Here is an 18,500-nt window from a genome sequence, read left to right as displayed (position 1 = left end):
AAAAGGTACAGTTATGCAAAATGGGATTAGGTGGCCTATAAATCTTTGTCCTCAAGTCCCTCTGTACTGTACCTCTCGCAATAAAGCGGCTAGGAAAATATTTTCACAACCAGAAAGAATTAAGGCAAACTACAAATTAAGAAGGTTGATATAAAAAGAAAAAAATCTTTTAATTTTATATTTCCATCTGATTAATGTCTTCTAAGGAGGGTGAGAAATACATTCTGAAAGTAGAAATACTCATAGAAAGTTTGGACAATAGTTAGCAGAAGACATACAAGGCAGACACGAGGGAAATGCACGACATCACTCATTGATGGAAATCCTCACAACAAAAGTAGTTCAGCAAAAACCGTCCATGATAGTTTGTGATTGAATACATTTTGATCCAAGTTCACACAAACTGTACATGCGATGTCACGTTTTCCTGTCCTTACAGCGTCCTTACTCTGTCCACCAGGGCTGCCCATCAAACGCCATATCACATGGTACACATTACAACAAAGGTGGAGTCAAACTGTGGTTAGCCTTTGTTTTTTGTTTTGTTCTTTTTCTTCTTGTCATTGGTACTGCTGGTGGGAGGAGTTGGGTTCACTGCTGGAGCACCCAGTTTCTTGGTTTTGGCTTTTTTCACTTTCTCTTTAATGGCCTCGATATCCAGCTTTCCTTCTGTGGGACCTGCGACAGACACAATGTCAACAGGGAGGGGAAGGTAGATTAGTTCCACTGTTACAGTGCAAGGTTTCAGACATGTTTGCTTTGCTCTCATGTGGCTTGTTCCTTTATTTCTACCTTTAGTGGTTTTCTTCATTAAAGGCTTCTCTTTAGGAGGAATGAAAGCTTTGTTTCGTTCTTCTTGCTTCTTGGTCAGCGCCTCTGCTTGTTTGACCTGAAAAAGAGGAACAATCAGAATATGCTGCAGCACTTCCACGTCCTAATAGGTTGAATTTCTACAGTATTTTTGATTGATTCTGCAGATTAAGACTTTTAAATGCCAACTGCAATTACATCATGCTAAACTAGGTGCTCTTCACTGAAAGTATGATGAAAATAAGGGAATAAGGGAAAAAAGGGCAAAATGTGAATGAAGACATCTCGGTTTCATCACTGTGAACGAGCGTAATGCAGCCCAGCAGGGGGTTGATCCACTCAGTGCTCACCTTGATCTCTTCCATCTTCTTCCTCTTTTTCACACTCTCACGGAGGAAAAATTCTCCTGTGGCCAGCTCTTTGTCAACCTACAAAGATGATCCACAGAGTTAAAAGCAATGTTAAAATACTGACCATCTAAAAGGTCCTCAAAGCTGGATCTGGAGGCATCTGATGACAAAGGCTTGACTAGAACGCAAACTTGCTAAAAACTTAACTGAAGGTACAAAGTGATTCAGCACAAAGACCTCCATAGTTTCCACTACTGAACGATCACACTAAACCAGTTTATCTGTGGTTTCAATCATTCACTGATTATCGCAAAGACAAATAACTGTTAATTATGTCCATCCTTTCTTTGTGTTCTGGTCGGATAGGCTTTTAGCTTATGTTGTTTATAGAAAATAAAACTGGAATATGAAAACTTTGTCTCAGTTTTCAAACATTGGGAAAACATTCCTCTAGAGTTTTCTGTTAGTTTACATGAAGACCTGTAGAACAGCTGTACAAGGCTGTATGAGTAAAGGTGTACACATGCTACATGCACGTTCGCAACAGACCAGAAAGAGGCGGTTATTCAACCACAAATGTTAAAATAAACATGTTTCCAAGCAAACTTCTAACCGTGCTCTCTGGTTGAGATGGAGGGAAAGGTGTGTACTCCTTCTTCACACTCTTCTTCTTGGGCTCCCTGCGCTTGGCCAGGTTCTTGTGGCGGAACTTGGGCAGGAAGCGTTCCCAGCTCTGCATCCGCAGTTCAGGGTCTTTGGACAGCTCCCGTTTGATCATCAGTGTCTGATGGTTCCAGCCGTCAGAGAATATGGGACAGTGTTGTGGGTGGAGTAAATGCAATAAAAATGTATGCAAGATGTACTTTGAATAAGCATGGAAGAGGAAAATATCACATTCAAGTACAGGATATGTGCTAGCTTATATTCACTAATGGCGTCAGGCACTGTGGACCGAGTCGTTAAAGTAGTCGGCGTCATGAAATCTTGCACACGCAAAGTGGAACCTTTAGGAAAACGACAGTGTTTTAAGCCTTATCTTGGCCTTATTTTTGCGCAAACATTTCAAGCTGTCTTTGATTTGGTTTGACTGGTGATACTGTGTTATTTTTTTTTATGTCCCAGTGACCATCACGAGTGGAGTTTTGGGTCCCTCTCTCCATTCATTTAGACATGTGGTATGTGCATGTGGTAGGCAGAGGTCCCATTGACAAATTTAAACAGTTACTATTTGTGTCCAAATACTGATCACAAAACCTCTTCTAAATTAATGTTTTTACCAACTACCCAACACCAGATGAACAGTAGTTACAACAGTACAAATAAAACATAGGTCCACACAAGCGAAGTGGTTGGATGTAGGAAAATGCCTGCAGTAAGGACCAAATCTGCTGTTCATAATACATATTCAGTATCTGTTCCCAAGACCAGTATTCCTACATTTGCCATTACATATATTTAAAAAGTCAGGAGTGATGACTGCTCCAAAATGATGTTCGATTAAGACAGGTTTGTGTTGTTTGGGACAGTCCAACTATAAAGAGTCAATGCTGCAGAGCGTCTGTGACTCCTTCATGCCCTCAGCTCCAGGTTGAGCCAGCCTTGGCACACAAACCCAGAGAGATTTGTTTCAGTCAGGAGATCGAGAACAAGGATGGAAAAACATCTTCACTGGGCATGAATGCAGTCTGTCCAAACATCTCACTCTATCCAGTTCTGTTACTTGTGTTACTGTGATCTGACAGAAAGCTGCCTAATCAGCCAGGTTTCTGTCGGCTGTCTGAACGTACCTTGATGTTGTAGATGGGGTGAATGTTCTTCATCGTGTCCATCACCACTTTGCGTACCTAAACAACAGAGACATGAAAAAACTGCTTTGTTACCTGTTCTTTTCTTTTTATTTTATTCTGATTTAAGTATTCAGGTTGAAACAAGATGTGCCGATATTCGAAAAAGAAATTTTGATAAAGAAAAAATGTAAAGAAATATATTAAGAATCTACTTACTTCCTTAATGCAAAATACTACTTTATAATTACAGACATTACCTAGAAACTGACTACTGAAAAGGGAATAAATAAATGAATTCAAAATAAAACCAACTGTGAAACAAATACTTAAATTACTTCACATTCTTTAATTCATATATTTTGTACATTTTCTTTGTGCTATCTCTACTGATAATTCTATTTTTCTTTGCTCGATCCTTCAACTATTTATTACTGCAACCATCCAGATTTCCCAACAGGGATTTTCATCTCAGCTCTATCTGAGCTCAGCAGAGTCTAATGAAACCTGAAGGGATTTTCACACCTCAGCACAGGATACAGACAACACACACACACACACAGTACAGAGATGAGTGCGCTCAACTTTGAAAGTATCCTTTATGTTGGGATGCTGTTGAGAGTTAGCACACAAACAGCAAACTCAGACACATTGAAGTTCTCACCTCCTTCAGGCCATTGAAGGGCCCCAGGGCCGACACCGTGTTGCCCTGCACCATCACATAGCAGTTGGTTAGCATTTCTAATGCCTGGAGAAAGTGGACAGAAAAACAAAGCCAAATATTTAATGTGACTTCAAAAGAAATGATATATGAACAGTGTTGTTATACATATTGTTCCAGTGATACAATACTCAGATGCTGTGGCTGATTAGAACCAGTATTGCCACCTAGGGACAGTAACAGTCAATCATTTTTATCAGTTGTCAATAGCGAAAAGAAAGCAGCACATTCTATGGACAAAGGTATTGGGACATATCCCTTTATTTATTAATGAATTCTGACATTTCAACTGGACCCATTATCACAGGTGTATAAAATCAAGCACCTAGCCATGCAGTGTGCATTTACAAACATTTGTGAAAAACATGGGCCATTCTGAAGAGTTTAGCGAATTCAAGCGTAGTACTGTGATAGGATGCCACCTTTGCAATAAGTCAGTTTGTGAAATTTCATCCCTGCTATATATTCCACAGTCAACTGTAAGTGGTATTGTTCTAAAATGGAAGCATTTAGGAACAGCAGCAACTCAGCCACAAAGTGCAAGACCACGTATAGTCACAGAGCAAGATCACCAAGTGCTGAGGCGCATGGTGCGTAAAAGTCACCAACGCTCTGCTGATTCCGTAGCTGAAGAGTTCCCAACTTCCACTGGCATTAATATCAGTACAGCAAGAGTTGGATGGATTGGGTTTCCATGACCTAGCAGCTGCATGCAGACCTCACATCACCAAGTACAATGTCATGTCAATGTCAATGGCAGTGGAAACGTGTTCTGCGGAGTGATGAATCACACTTCTCTGTATAGCAGTATGATGGGTGAGTCTGGATTTGGCAGAGAACATCTGACTGCATTGTGCTAACTGTGAAGTTTGATGGAGAAGGGATGATGGTGTGGGGCTGTTTTTCATGGGTTTGGCAAGGCCTCTTACTTCCAGTGAAGAGAAATTTTAATGCTTCAGCTTCGCAAAACATTTTGGACAATGCTATGCTTGTGGTAACAGTTTGATGAAGGCCCTTTTCTATTTTAGCATGACTGTGTCCCAGTGCACAAAGCAAAGTCCATAAAGACATGGCTGGATGAGTTTGGTGTGGAAGAACTTGACTGGCCCACACAGAGCCCTGACCTCAACCCACCTTTGGGATGAACTGAAACGGAGATTGTGAGCCAGGCCTTTTCACCCAATACCAGTGTCTGACCTCATAAATGCTCTACTGCATGAATGGGCAAACAATCTCACAGGCACACACCAAAACTTGTGGGAGGCCTTTCCTATGTATTTAAAATGCAGCGTCATTAAGGTCCCTGTTGATGTCATGCTCAGGACTCCCAATTCTTTTGTCCATATAGTGTATCTCTGGGCTAACTGCTGGTTCCTGCCTGCTATGGGATGTATCTGGTGTGGGACTCACTTTAAGGGTGGAGCCCTTGGGGCCAATCAGTCTCTGTCTTCGCTTGACAAACCGCTCTCTGTTCCTCACCAGGGTACCAATTTTGATGATGTCACACGCCATGTCATCCTGCAATACCCGCACAGCCTGGAGACAAAAAAAAAAAATAAAACACAGCATGAGCAGGGAAGCGAAACAAGCAAACACTCTGTCACCAGGAATCAGTCAAAACAACAGGAGTCAACTTCAGGAAAGAGGATAAACAGGACTATATGTGAGCACAGTCATCTATACCTGTTCGAAAGGGACACTCCTGGCCAGTAGCTTGATGAGATCTCTGGCTCTTATGATGGCGTAAGGGTCAAATGTTTTTTTAGTGGTGCAAACTGTCATGCTTCCCTCGATCAGGTCCAGAGAGGCTTTGATATGCTGGGAAGAATAAAAATCCATGTTACACACGATGGGAATTCCACTTGAGATGCAATGAAAAATTACATTTTTTATAATGCACAGAACAGGTCTGCATTTCAACCTGTGGAGGCTTGAAGGTGTTGAAGTAATTCAGTCAGGTTCAAGGTTATTTCCAGGAGCATACTGACATTTTGGGTCACATACACAAGTTTTAAAAAATAAAAAAAAAAAAAAAAAAAAAAAAAAGGTAAATATTACTTTTAACAGTTGGTTTCGATGTGTAATCCACAGTGATAACTTGATCACAATGAATATTTCCATCTCACATGCACCACTGTGCAGCAACAGTATTTCTAAAAGTATTAACCCATGAGAAGTAATTCAGTGGGCAGCTGTTGCCTAGAGGCTTGAAAAGCGGCTTGTGACCAGAGGGTCGCTGGTTCGATTAGACCCCGGACTGGCAGGAAAAATTTGGGTGAGGTGGAGTAACTGATCAATTAGTCAGCTGATATACCCTTGAGCAAGGCACTTAGTCCCTGCCAATTGCTCCCTGGGCACCTGAACTGGCAGCCCACTGCACATGTGTGTTTTACTGCATGTTGTGTGTGTGTGTGGGTTCAATCAGTGATAGGTTAAATGCAGAGAAAGAATTTCGGTGTATGTAAAAAATATACTGACGAAATAAAGTTTAAGTTTTTGGAGAACATTAAGTGATCATTTAATTCATGTGATTTATCGAACTAAAAACGAAACATTTACTCACAGATGTTCATGGTAAGAACTTGGGGAACATGAGGAAACATATTGTAATGTCAATGAATAAAAAGAAAACGTGAAAGATGTACAGATGGACAAATGAACTAGGTCCAATTTTAACTGCATCCTTCACCACACAAAATGACTCTACTCAGTAGTTAATGTAGTTGCTTGTTCTGTTGCACTGATATGCATCACCTTGCATTTAAGTTATGTTTCTGCCAGAAGGAAGGAAAACAGGAACAGATTTATGGACTAAATGTGTCCCACTGTCCACAAGCAGCAGCATCAAAATGAACCCTTAACTATCCACATCAAAATCAGCAACAGCTGTAGCCTTAGAGTGCTTACATAAACATTTAAAACACACAAACAAGAGAAAATTTTCAGTGAGGAAAACTAGACTAAAATCAGTGAACTCACTGCCTCTCCTAAGGCCTTCTCTACAAGCGGCCAGCACTCTTTCAGATAGGCTTCTCTGTATTTGGGGAAGAGGGTGGCGAAGCTGCTCTCCTCCAGCAGACCACGAGGGTTGTCATCTCTGGAGAACGTGGGCTCTTTCCATCCATCAGGAACAGTCAGGAGTTCAGATTCATCCACTGCATGACAGACATGAGAAGAATGGAAAATTTAGGACCTGTATTTTATTTCTATACAGTATTAAAACCATATCAGGCACACAAACATGAAGGGAACACGTCTATGAACATGTCCGGTGCACCAACTTACAGGTCTTAGAATGCATCACCCTGCTGTGTTTTGATTGTTTTTTGGAATGAAGCTGTAGCTGTAGGACGCTAGTGTCTGTCTGTATGGCACTCAACAGGCTATTTGGACTACAATGTACTAAAGCTTTCTGACAAAGACGCACAGAGAAACATCAAAAGAGGCAAGCAAAATTATTCTGTATGTACTATCTTCCTCAGCAACTTTAGAAAAAGACGAGTAATATAAAACAGTATGAATGTTTGCAAAAATATTTGACAGTTTAAACATGCACTTCGTGTTGTTTTCATGTGAACTCGAGGTCAGCGCTTTTAATAAAACAATAAATGTTTACAACACACGACAACTCACATGCTAGCTTACAGCTAGTTTATGCATGCCTAGCATCCGACACGTAAACACGCCAAACATCATTAAAAAATGATCTGTCCTTCACAGCTAATAGATAGGTTGGGCTCAATTAACAGTAATGAACTCGGTCACGTCAACAACATACCCTGGTTTTTAGTCTTTTGAGATTTTTTCCCTACTTGCACTTCACTCACGCCGTCTCCCGTCGCGGAGGACGCCATTGTTGAGCAGAAGCGGAAGTGATGTAGCGACTCTTCTTCTACTGTTTCCCCCCTCAGTTTTAATGGCGGTTGTTAAACCAGCTTATTTGAACGTTACCGCTACATACTGGACCGGAATTGAATTCAATTGAATTGAACAGTTCCCCATTTCAAGATTATTTTCTCACCTTCACCAGTTACTGTATCCTCTTTGCCCGCATGATTAACAAAGCACACGCACAGATGGTTTTCTAAACATTTTATTTTCGATGTAGGCGTTCATAGTAAGTCATGATTGCTTTGGTTGCACTCACTAAGAGTACAGTTACTCCCAAAAAACCTATTGATCCAGCAACAATGGAGATCATGGTCATGGGCTCTACCCCTGCAAAAGAGGTGGACACAAGTTATTTTATTAACACTGCATTCAGAATGAACAGATAGTCCTCACCTTGAACTGTACAAAACCAATAAAGGTCAAACAAAACAGATATTGTGTTTTTCATCAGTGTACAGTATGTTACTCAGTTCAAACTAATGCATAAAACAATCAAAATGCACAGAAGTCAGTAAATGTTTGCTTAAAAATGCTAGAAATAACATTATTTGAAGCAATGATGCAGATTGTAACAGTTGCAGTAAGGACTTGTGATGCTGGACTGAGCACCTTGTCAGTTTTCTTGACATCAACTCACAGTAAGAAAATTCTGACTTCACCCTCTTGTTGACCACCAGAGGTCCAGCAGACACGACGGCAGCTCGTTTCCCCTTTCTGTCCATCTGGTTCACTGACCTCTTGCTGCGCTGCGGGCTGGTGCAGTTCTGTTACAAAATTGTGGAGCTTTTCACTTTTTTACATTTATTTAAAGATTTCTAATAAAAAAAAATAAATCACATGATCAGCACTGTTATAGGTACCCTACAGGAACCTGTAAAACAAGTCACATAACTTCATTATAACAGTAAAATGTTAATTCCAATGTCAATCTAATGTGTAATAATTTAAGTTGACTTGAAGCCTCAAGTCAGGAAATAAAAGTCCCCCATGTGTAGTTAACACACTCAGAGTACTTGAAAGACTTTGATACGATTGGCTGCAGTCTTTAACTTGCACTGATGCATATTTGTGGCTGTTTCTGGGTAGGTATACAGTAAATCCTTCTGCCCAGAGATGGATGTATACCATACGCCTGTGTATATGCACAACTACACCCCTTGAGCCAGCCTCACATGAATTTGACCATAACTAGGAACCTCCAGACTGCTTGACCGTAGGTCTTACATCCACAAGCCTTCTGGGCAACATCACAGCCCAGGGAAGATCACCAGTACTGCAATGACGAGTAGCTAGCACAGACTGGTGGCAGGAAGAGCTGAAAATAGGTTAACAGGTGATTGCGCGTCTATCACAGCCTTGAAACCACCCTTCAGTTTACCTTTACACAGTTTTCATCGTGTGCACATATGTTGGCCAGGCAGTGCATGTAGATGGGCAGCCCTTTGGGCATGGTGAACATCTGAAAGGAAAATCTGCTGTTCTGCGCTGCGCCGTTAACAGAGAGCCAGTGGAACGTGTTGTCAACAGGACAGCTGGGGATACGAGAGCAGAACATTCACTATCACTCTCACCCAACGCAACTAAAGCAGGTGAAATATATTCCACACAGTAAAGGAACTTAAAACTTTTGCTTGAGCTTTGGCTATCACCTTATAGCTTATTCTGTTTAATCTTCATCTTAGTTATTGGGTTAGATAAGTTGAAGGCGCAAGGCTCGAAGCTACACCATCAGTGTTATCAGTTTTCTCCCACAACATTATATAATCTAAGCAAACATTTCTAAGATGGAATATCCTCCTTTGCTGAAAAATAAACTTCCCAAAAACAATCTGCGTATGGAGCTACATTCAGAAGAAACAGGCTGAAACAAACAGGCTTTGGAGGTATGCATCAAAGGGACCAGCAATCATGAATGGAAGTGAATCTGTGAATTTTATGATGCATTCAAAACAGGCCTAAGCATGCCGTCAAGCTCAGTGAAAGAGCACGTGAACTAAAGCGACCAATTTTAATCTTAACGTTCAACTGCATCAAGAAATGTCACCAATACCTCACTCCAGTACAGCCACATTTTCACCTACCCATCCTGAAGCAGAACACCCTGGACTGCGTCCTGTGGGTCAGGGCTCTCAGTGGCCCAGCATGACTCCACCTGCAGGAGCACACCTGACACAAAAGAGTTGTTGGTCTGCAGGGCCACTTCCAAGAATAAGATGTCCTCAGGCTCCAGGGTTATGGCATCCCTGTAGCTGTAGGTGTATGACACATCGGTGTACAGGGTCATGGTCAGCCCAAGCTGCAGTGATGAGTTGAACTCTTCCAAAGAGAGGATGGAGAGCCTACAGCAAAAGAAAGATTTGTGCATCAATGTTTCTGTCTGTCATTATTTAACAGTGTCTTCTTTTTTGAGTTCTGACATTCGCCACTAAAGAATCAAGAGCCAAAGGCCAGAGAGGCACTGAAACAAAATATGAAGATGTCCGTCTCACCACTCCATATCCAAACTGACAAGAGTGTTGCGAAAATAATGTCGTGGGTAGACACACTTCCACACGACTTTTAGATCCCGTCGGCTGATGGTTTGCTCTTTGCTCAAGGTCACGGTCAGAGAGTTTCGGAACTCGATGTGGGTTTTGTTCACCTGAACACATACATACACACATATACTAAACTCATACAATTAATATAAAGGTGAGGTGTATTTATTAAGAAGCCTGTAAAGATAATAATTATGCAGGTATAAACTTGAACATTGATTATATGAAGATTCCAATGTGAGACCAGTGACAGTCCCCTCCTTTTGTCTCTTTACTAGCTATAAGATTTGGTGGTTGTAAAAACAAAAGTCGCAGCAGGTTTAAAAAGTAACTCACCCGCCTCTCAGTCCCACACTCAGAGACTTTTCGTGAGGCACGGAAGTAGTAGAACTTCTCCGTCTCATTCGAGGTGCACCGCCCATCGTTCAGCATCACATCAAATTTCCCTCCCATGTAAGAGGTCAGGTAGGGTTTTGCTATTCCACCAGTCACCAGCGTATCCAGACACTGGCTGAAAAGGCCCTTTTCTGTTTCAGAACGAGGACCAGAACCAAAGCAGTGAAAAACCAGAATCCCACATGTTGCAGACTGACAAAACAGAAGAAATGTTTGTCCACTAGAGGACAGGCAAAACCTCCAAATCCTCATTTTCAAAACATGATGTCAACGTTTACTGCTGGCAAACTTCCGCCCCAGCTTTATGAAGAAACACTTGTCTGCTTGGAATGCTTGAAAGCAAGAGATTTTAGCATTGTTGGAGCTAAATCATCTTCCATTGTGTTTTGTGAGGGCTTGACAAATGGTGATCGGAGTCAGTGTGAATGATTCAGAAGGCTAAGAGTATTTCAGGGAATGGTTTTCTAGCTTCAAGCTCATGTCCAGCTGAGGAGCATTGCTACATGTGATTCCTCTCTCTGTTGCTATCAAACTTTGATTTCCCCCAAAATAACAATATAATATAATAAGAATATTGCAGGCCCATAAGAGAGCAGTTTTATGGAACCCTCATGCACTCTCTTACTTGGTGGTCATTTCTGAATTATCTGTTAAGAAGATGTTAATGATATAAAAGAGCAATGTTAATGTATTTTCTTGACCGATAGCAGTCGCAACCAATCAACCCTCATTTCTGGGCCACAAGTAACAATAAAATATGAAACTTCTACATCCTATAAATCTGGCTAGCTTTGACAGTGCTCATTACAAAACATCATCATAATTCTGAGATGCATATGCACTGCATTAATAGACATGTTCTTATTTTGACCACATGAGACCACTAAAACAGAACTTTAACCTGTGAAAAGCCAACACGGGTTTCACTGAATGAAGATATGTAACAAGGTTTACCGTTGCAGAATGGATGTGAAACCACAGGAGGCTCGATGAAGGAGCTCACGTCGTAGTAGCCATGTTGGCACACACAGGTGTAGGAGCCCAGAGTGTTGATGCAAAGGGAATAACGAGGACACACAGTCTGCTCGGACAAGGCGCACAGATCTGGCCCTGACAAACAGTTAAAGTGAAAACGCTAAATCCCAGCAAACGGATGATTTTTAGTCTGAACTCTGTGAAAAACTTGAAAGGGCTGAGTTGGTTTTTCACCATTGCCTACCATCCCAGTAAATGACCCCATCCTTAACAGTGATGTCAGTTTCATTCAGGGAGCGAATGTAATCCATCTGATCTTCAACCGGCAGCAGCACATCTTCAGTTTCAGATGCATCAAAAGACACAAACAGAATCTCTGTTTTGTCTGGCTCGTCTGCAGGTTCAAAGGTGGCCAACTCAATGCGGGCTGGCTGATCAAAGTCTTTCAACAAATACTGCAGCTGAAGGACACACACAAACAAATAAGTTATAAAACTCATTTAAAACTTATTAAAAAAAACTTCTCTCTCCCTCGTTCTCTCTCTCTCTCTCTCTCTCTCTCTCTCTCTCTCTGTGATTTGGCATTATAAAAATAAATTGAACTGAACTGAAATTAAAATTTAATTGCAAAGCGAAGTGAAGAATTCTTTGTGACCTCCATTCTATGTGTCGTCAACAACAACTTGATCTCAAATTCATGCAGAAACACAGGGGCTTTTAGGAAGCACTGTCTTCAGTTAGGATGAAAACTTGACCATGCGGTCCATGATCACTGATGTAAACGATTTTCTCTAACCTTATCTTTGAAAATCTTCTCCATTGCAGCTCTTGGTTCTAGTGCATTATCCTGGAGATCCTCGGGCACAGACCAGGGCACGACCATTGTGAGACCCATGCTGGAAATGTCGAACTCCAGATCTACAGAAGCTACAGAATGGAAACACAGTGGGGTGGGTTTATAATTAAAAGATAAATAACAACTAAATCAAATATATATCATAATCAGATTTAGGTCTACACTGAGTACTCACTGTACTTAGAATACATCAGAATAGCAGGCTGTTATTTAAGACCATCACAAAATTTGGTGGATTGCCAAATGTAACCAGTGACAGTCACACCTAAAACACCACACACCTACAAAAGTCAGACTGACCTTGGTTCAGAGCAGGTCCAACTGCCCTCAAGAGGAACTCCATGGATGAATTAGATCCCTCAAAGTGCACATGAGAATGTTCCGACTCCCACTGACCGTCACATTCCTCCCACACATCGAGGACATAGGTCTTCCCTTCCTCCAGCCCTGGGAGATGCAGCTCTGAGTCTGTCACACGGCTGCTCTGTAGTTGGGTGCCGTTCTGCAGAGAAAGTTCATACAAAAAGGCCACCGCTGGGTGGTAGGAGGTCCTGGACTGCCACAGGGCGGTGGAGTCGTTAGAGCGATATCTGAGCCCAGACACACCACGAGGTCCTGGAAAAACACAGTATGCATGCATATAGACTAAGATATACACTCTTTATACAGTTCACTCGCTGTTAAGGCAATAACGTGATTTGTCCTGTGCCAATATATGCACGTGTCAGTCAATTAGAGAGGATCAAGTGGAGATGGATGGAAGGGTGACCTCCACAGTCAGTGAGCAGGGTTTGATGTGACAAAGGACCAGTAAGGAGGCAGGTAAACACAAAGCACACTTTGACTGAATATCACATGGGTTCTTTAAGGCAGCTGCCCTTTTCCCCCTCATTCTTTTATCTGTCCTCCAGATTATCTTATGCTGAAGTAGCAGTGTTACTCAGTTATTTATTTTGTATCGGAATATTAGATTAATTGCAGGTATATTTCATGCCAAGTATGATTTATTCTTTGGAAGGAAATGATCAATGCTAAATGACTTCCTTTAAGATTTCAACTGCCAATCTAACAGCCTCGTAATGCAAAGTCTGCCCTTGTTCGCTGTGCCCGTCAACACTCCTCAGTTGGTAGATACCTCACAAAGTTAATCTTCCTTGGGACTGAAGGGAAGGCAATGAAGAAAAACATTTTACTGCAGGTTCAGCTTTCGCAGCGTTTTGTCCAGCTGTATTGTAACAGAGTAATGAGATGGTGTTTATTAACAGCAGCATGTCCTAAGGTCAGTGCTCTCATCACTTTCTACATTACCTGTATGTGCTGTGAATGTCTTCACACTCATGAGCACACCATCTCCACACAGCGCCTCCACCTTGGCTTGGTACTGTTGGCATGACACCAGGCCCCCCACAGTGAAGTTGGTGATGAGCGTGGTACCCTGCAGTGTCCCCTCGTGGTAGACTCTGAACATGGAGATGGACGAGGTGTTCCTCACATCCCAGCTCAGGGTGTAGTTATCGGAGCCAAATGATGTCTGACACAAGGCCTCGATGCTGGAGTGAACTGAGGAGCAGAGAGGAGATCGTATTAAGCATGGGAGGCTTTTCTAAAGGACTCTTCACAAGTACAAACACAGAAAGCTTTCAATTCAGAGATCAGCAAACTCGAGTGAGTTAAGCAGGTTTGTTACTGTGAATTTCTACATTTTCTACATTTTTTTGTAACTCATGAATGCACTTTTCTCGATGTGAAAATCAGAAATAGCACAAATGGAAGGAAAAAAGGAGCTCTACACCAGAGAGAGAGAAAAAATATATTTATCATCTTCATAGTTTGTGTTGTATTCTCTCAAATACAGAGACAGACACACATTTAAGTTGAGTATCAACTCAATACACTGGTCTATAATGGATTCAAATGGACAGACACAGAGATGGCTCATTGAGTCAGGACTTACAGGAGTTTCCATCATTCAGGACCATCGTGCTGTAGTGGGTCTCTATCCCTGCCTGGCAAACGGTCTGCAGGCCAAACTTAACCTTGCTGCAAGGCTGCAGGTCAGACAAGGTGAACGCAAAGTTGTTGCTCTTGTGCCATAAGGGCACCTCCTCTGTGACGTGGTCTGTTCCATTGAGGTAGAAGGCGGTGAGGAGGAAGAGCGAGAACTTGCTGTTCTCAGGGCAGTCCCAGGCCAAAGATATGCTACTGCTGTTCCATGACGTCACCTCAAAGTCCTTGGGAGCGTCTGGTTCTGGTGGAAAAAGGATAACAAACAACTAGCAAAGCATCTTCTACCGTCATGAATGGGCCACTTTAGGATAATGGAAACAAGATGTAAATCCAACATTACATTTATCACCTGTTAAGTATGGGAAACTGAACCACGAAAGTTGCTTGTTTCCAACCAGAATTACCACTAGGAGTCAAGTCTCTGACCTCTTGATGAATATAAGACCAGTCAGTCTCCTTTAAGCTCTTTCAAATGCTTCACGTGCAACTACATTCACCAGATAATCGCTAACTGTGTCTGTGTCTGACATTTGGTGCTAAGCTGGTAGTGCACAGTACCACCTTATAAAGATCTTTCAGCCATAAAACCACAATTACAGTGTTCATAAAAATTCTCAGTGGATTCGACACTGTGGGCATCCTGGTGGTTTAGCCTGTGTTAGTTCACCAACTACAAATTACACAAAGGTTACTTCACATTAAAGGTCCAGAATGTTGGTTTTAATGGCATTAAACAGTGTGGCTGCAGACTGAACCAATCTGAAATGAACAATTCTTATCTCACCTGCCCCTTAAAATGTGACAAATGTGAAATTTGTTGCATTCACCTCCGTACTAAAAGAGGTTAGTGAGAAATATCATTATATGAACCATAAATTAAATGTATCAATCTTTGTGTTCTCCTGCCAAGAACTTTTGGATCTGTGCTAATCTATTCAACAAGCAGTACGTACCAGTAATAGTAGAGAGGCAGGTGAAGGAATGAGTGCCTGCAATCTCCACGCAGGCCACATAGGGGCTGCAGGAGTCCAGAGCTGCGAAGCTGTAGTGGTTGTTTGTGGTTGTGTCCACACTGAGAGTTTTATAGGAACCCAGTTCAGTGTGGTACAGGGTCGTAGCATGGCTGTTGCTGACAGCTGGAGGGCTCTCCACCCAGGAGACCAGCAGCATGGAGGAAGTCCTGGATGTGAGCTTGACAGGGAAGCTCATTGTGTAGCCTAGGATGACATCAACTGGACTTTCAGTCATGCAAAATGTTCATGAAAACAGAAATAGCAATAGCAAAGCATATTAAACCACAGACGCTAAAGAGAATTACTTTAGGTTGATATATTTTAGGGTTGTGCTAGACTTAAGGTCAGGGGGTTGTTCTGGGTTAGAGTTTTACACAGATGGATCACGTTAGCAGTAGCACATTTTCCTACTTCTGGACAAAAGTAAAGAGGTTGCTGTTAGCCACAACTTCCAATCTGGTAGAAAGAACACTTAGAAGGGAACTAGATTTAGTCTGGTACAACCAATTCAAATTCCAGAATCAGGTCAGATCTGCAGTGTCTACCCAGTTTAACTTGACCTACACACTTAATAAACTGAAGGAAGATCTACATGTTTGTTCTCACAAAATACACACAGGAAGTAGGTGAACTCACCAATTGCAAGGAAGAAGTTTTCATCCTGGTGAAAAAATAATGTGCCACTTTCACATGCAAACACCTCAGTGGGACTCATCAAGTCCAGGAAACGCTGAAGAAAGAACAAAGGAGAACATGCAATATGACCCATGTTTAAAAATCTAACAGGATCATCCATCTGTACCAGACTGAAGTTTGATAAATACTAGAAGTACCTTCGTGGCACTCGTTGGTTGTTCTTGGGGTTTCTGCCGGCCTCTGATTTGAGTGAACTTTGTACCTTACATAAATACGTTGAGATTTAATAACTATTAGTTCTTAGGGGGTAAAATAGAAAATACATTTTAAAAAAAGTTGCTTACTTGGGGTAATTCTAAAAGTCCATGTCTGAACGGAGCCTTCATACTGAAGGGTAAGCTTGTTTTCTACTACTGGGGACACCGTCAGAGAGGTAACTTTACCTCCCTTCCCAATGGATTTCAGGGATGTATTATTGAACCATATGTTTGTATTTTGCCTAAAAGAACAGGGGGAAAAAAATATTTAAAGGGTCATACTCCCAATACCCCTTGTGGACACCTCAGAAATATTTTTCTGGGTCCCTTATTAATCTGTATTTTCGTAAATGAAGTTTGGCGAGCACTGTGAACGCACTTAGGCATATTGAAACATAGATTACACTGTCAAAAAATGTGTCTTTCTTGTGTTTACCTTTCTAGAACATCACCCTTGCTCATCCAGCACACTGAGAAGGAAATATTGTTGCAACACCCTAAAGGAAAATCAATTAGTTCATCTCCAAATGTAACAATCCCAAAACCAAAGATTATCTTCACTCAGTAATGTCAGGTGCAGTGTGCTACTCACCAAACGATATGGTATGCGGAGCCAGTGTGAGTAAGATGAACAGAAACTCTAGGGAGCTCCTGAAAATATAAAGGACCATTAATCTGTATTCGAGTGAGATATAAAGATAACTGTGGATACTTATTTTCTTACATTTTCTTCGTAATTCCAGCCAAAGACAGCATGTTGTGTTTCTTAAAATCAAGGCTTGGCTGGGAATGACAGACTCCTAATAAGTGACAGGTGTGTGCTGCCTTCACTGACCTGCTCAGACTCACCGGTTTCCTGGAAATTCTTTTGTTTCCCATGGATTGGACATATGAGACATTAGTTCATGTAAATTAAGCAAATAAAAAATAAATAACAGTTAAAAACAACAACAACAACAAAAAAAACATGTGAAATGAGATGAGGAATTACCATTCAAAATTTCACAAATTCACTCAGGTGTCACTCTTTAAGTTGTATGTTTTGTACTAACTCTTCAAATCAAATGATTGACATGATGACTGCAGACATTAATGTACAGGTACAAGTAAGTCACAGTAACACATATAGCAAGCTAAATGGAAGTCTTTTAAAGGGGCCAAAGGCACTCAGTCTCAGCTGGACCATCTCTGCATCCTTCAGACCTCCTTTAATCTGCTGGGGGAGAAACTGGTATTGGAAGGCTGAAGCTGCAGACTGACTGAAGCTGCAGGATGCTGGTAGAGGCTTTATTTTTATCTTCAGACTACATCTGTCTGCCAAAACATGCAGGCAGAGGCAGAGACACACACACAAGTTTTTTAGTTAAACAGTCACAACTAATGAGCCTCCTTAATACCTCCTAAGGTTGTTAAAATTCCCAGAAGCAAGTCCTCAAAGGTGGTAACAACCCAGATTGGCTATGAATAAAGACAGAAGATTAAATGGATGTTCCAGTCGTGTAGTGTTTCACCTACATAAAATTGGGGAAATAGTGAGAGACACATTAAAAAGGATGGTAAAAATTGATGCAGCACAGGACAGGGTATTCAGAAGTTTTTAGTTTCTTAGGAAATATCAAACTCTGAAAACACTGAATGCTACATTTACTATAATGCTGATCCTCCTAATGCAGTTTAATAAGGCTTTCCATTTTTGTGATTTCTGAGGCCAAGCCAAGAAACTAATGAAATGTGAGAAGCCACTCCTCTTACAATTATACCGCCCTAATATGGTGAAAAACTGAAAACTAAGATGGATTTATACTTTGCTTGTTTATTAAATATTGAAGAATATGATGCTGAACAGATTTATCTGTAATCTCAAACAACAGCATTCATGCCAGGCCTATTGTGAACTATAGTGGACAACATTTGGACTACATGCTTGTGTCCTTCATTTCAGCTAATGGTTTTTGTGTGAATGTGAGATGTGAGGAGTTTTTCCCTCTTAGATTGTTTGATTTATTTGAAGGTTTTCTACAGTTTCAAAAAGTAAATGTATTTAATGTTTTAAAAAAACAGACAGGAGAGAAAAGTGAAAAATAATGAACCATAATTCTGTGCGACATTATTTTCTTCCTGTATGTGTGCCTCTATCATAACTCCTCAAAAGTATTGCTTGGACCTCACAGGATGTAATGCATGTAGTGTCGCAAGAAGGCCTATGGGTGGTAGTCTGCAACGTAATGAAATTTACAGTCCACCGTCTGCAATTTACAGCTACACAA

The 18,500-nt window shown here is 41.2% G+C and overlaps 2 protein-coding genes across 2 annotated transcripts; both read right to left on the bottom strand.

Moving 5' to 3' along the window:
• Window positions 1-136: 136 nt before the first annotated feature.
• krr1 (KRR1 small subunit processome component homolog) lies at window positions 137-7,594 on the bottom strand. The gene is made up of 10 exons (XM_046379070.1): window positions 7,444-7,594; window positions 6,645-6,820; window positions 5,349-5,483; window positions 5,076-5,201; window positions 3,609-3,692; window positions 2,948-3,004; window positions 1,774-1,944; window positions 1,161-1,238; window positions 793-889; window positions 137-678 (listed from the first exon to the last, which is right to left on the bottom strand). The coding sequence occupies exons 1-10, from the start codon at window positions 7,517-7,519 to the stop codon at window positions 524-526; spliced, it is 1,155 nt and encodes a 384-aa protein (XP_046235026.1). The 5' UTR covers window positions 7,520-7,594; the 3' UTR covers window positions 137-523.
• Window positions 7,595-7,742: 148 nt separating this feature from the next.
• LOC124053678 lies at window positions 7,743-17,092 on the bottom strand. Its single transcript, XM_046379069.1, has 19 exons — window positions 16,958-17,092; window positions 16,826-16,884; window positions 16,670-16,730; window positions 16,321-16,475; window positions 16,174-16,238; window positions 15,977-16,070; window positions 15,281-15,544; window positions 14,275-14,568; window positions 13,629-13,880; window positions 12,621-12,935; window positions 12,261-12,391; window positions 11,709-11,925; window positions 11,444-11,599; window positions 10,430-10,620; window positions 10,046-10,197; window positions 9,638-9,895; window positions 8,935-9,088; window positions 8,194-8,320; window positions 7,743-7,883 (listed from the first exon to the last, which is right to left on the bottom strand). The coding sequence occupies exons 1-19, from the start codon at window positions 16,987-16,989 to the stop codon at window positions 7,759-7,761; spliced, it is 3,102 nt and encodes a 1,033-aa protein (XP_046235025.1). The 5' UTR covers window positions 16,990-17,092; the 3' UTR covers window positions 7,743-7,758.
• Window positions 17,093-18,500: the final 1,408 nt, after the last annotated feature.

This window comes from Scatophagus argus, chromosome 22, assembly GCF_020382885.2.
Source record: "Scatophagus argus isolate fScaArg1 chromosome 22, fScaArg1.pri, whole genome shotgun sequence".
NCBI classification, from domain to species: Eukaryota; Metazoa; Chordata; class Actinopteri; family Scatophagidae; genus Scatophagus; species Scatophagus argus.
This window is presented reverse-complemented; position numbering and strand designations above follow the sequence as displayed.

Coding starts and splice junctions, on each gene's coding strand:
- krr1 (XM_046379070.1), bottom strand. CDS start 7,519: ATGGCGTCCTCCGCGACGGGAGACGGCGTGAGTGAAGTGCAAGTAGGG. Junction 3,693..5,075: donor CCAAGGGCTCCACCCTTAAA/GTGAGTCCCACA, acceptor CACTTTCTCCAG/GCATTAGAAATGCTAACCAA. Junction 1,239..1,773: donor CATCTCAACCAGAGAGCACG/GTTAGAAGTTTG, acceptor TCATCTTTGTAG/GTTGACAAAGAGCTGGCCAC.
- LOC124053678 (XM_046379069.1), bottom strand. CDS start 16,989: ATGCTGTCTTTGGCTGGAATTACGAAGAAAAT. Junction 13,881..14,274: donor CCTGAATGATGGAAACTCCT/GTAAGTCCTGAC, acceptor TCTGCTCCTCAG/TTCACTCCAGCATCGAGGCC. Junction 11,600..11,708: donor TGGGGTCATTTACTGGGATG/GTAGGCAATGGT, acceptor ACTGTTTGTCAG/GGCCAGATCTGTGCGCCTTG.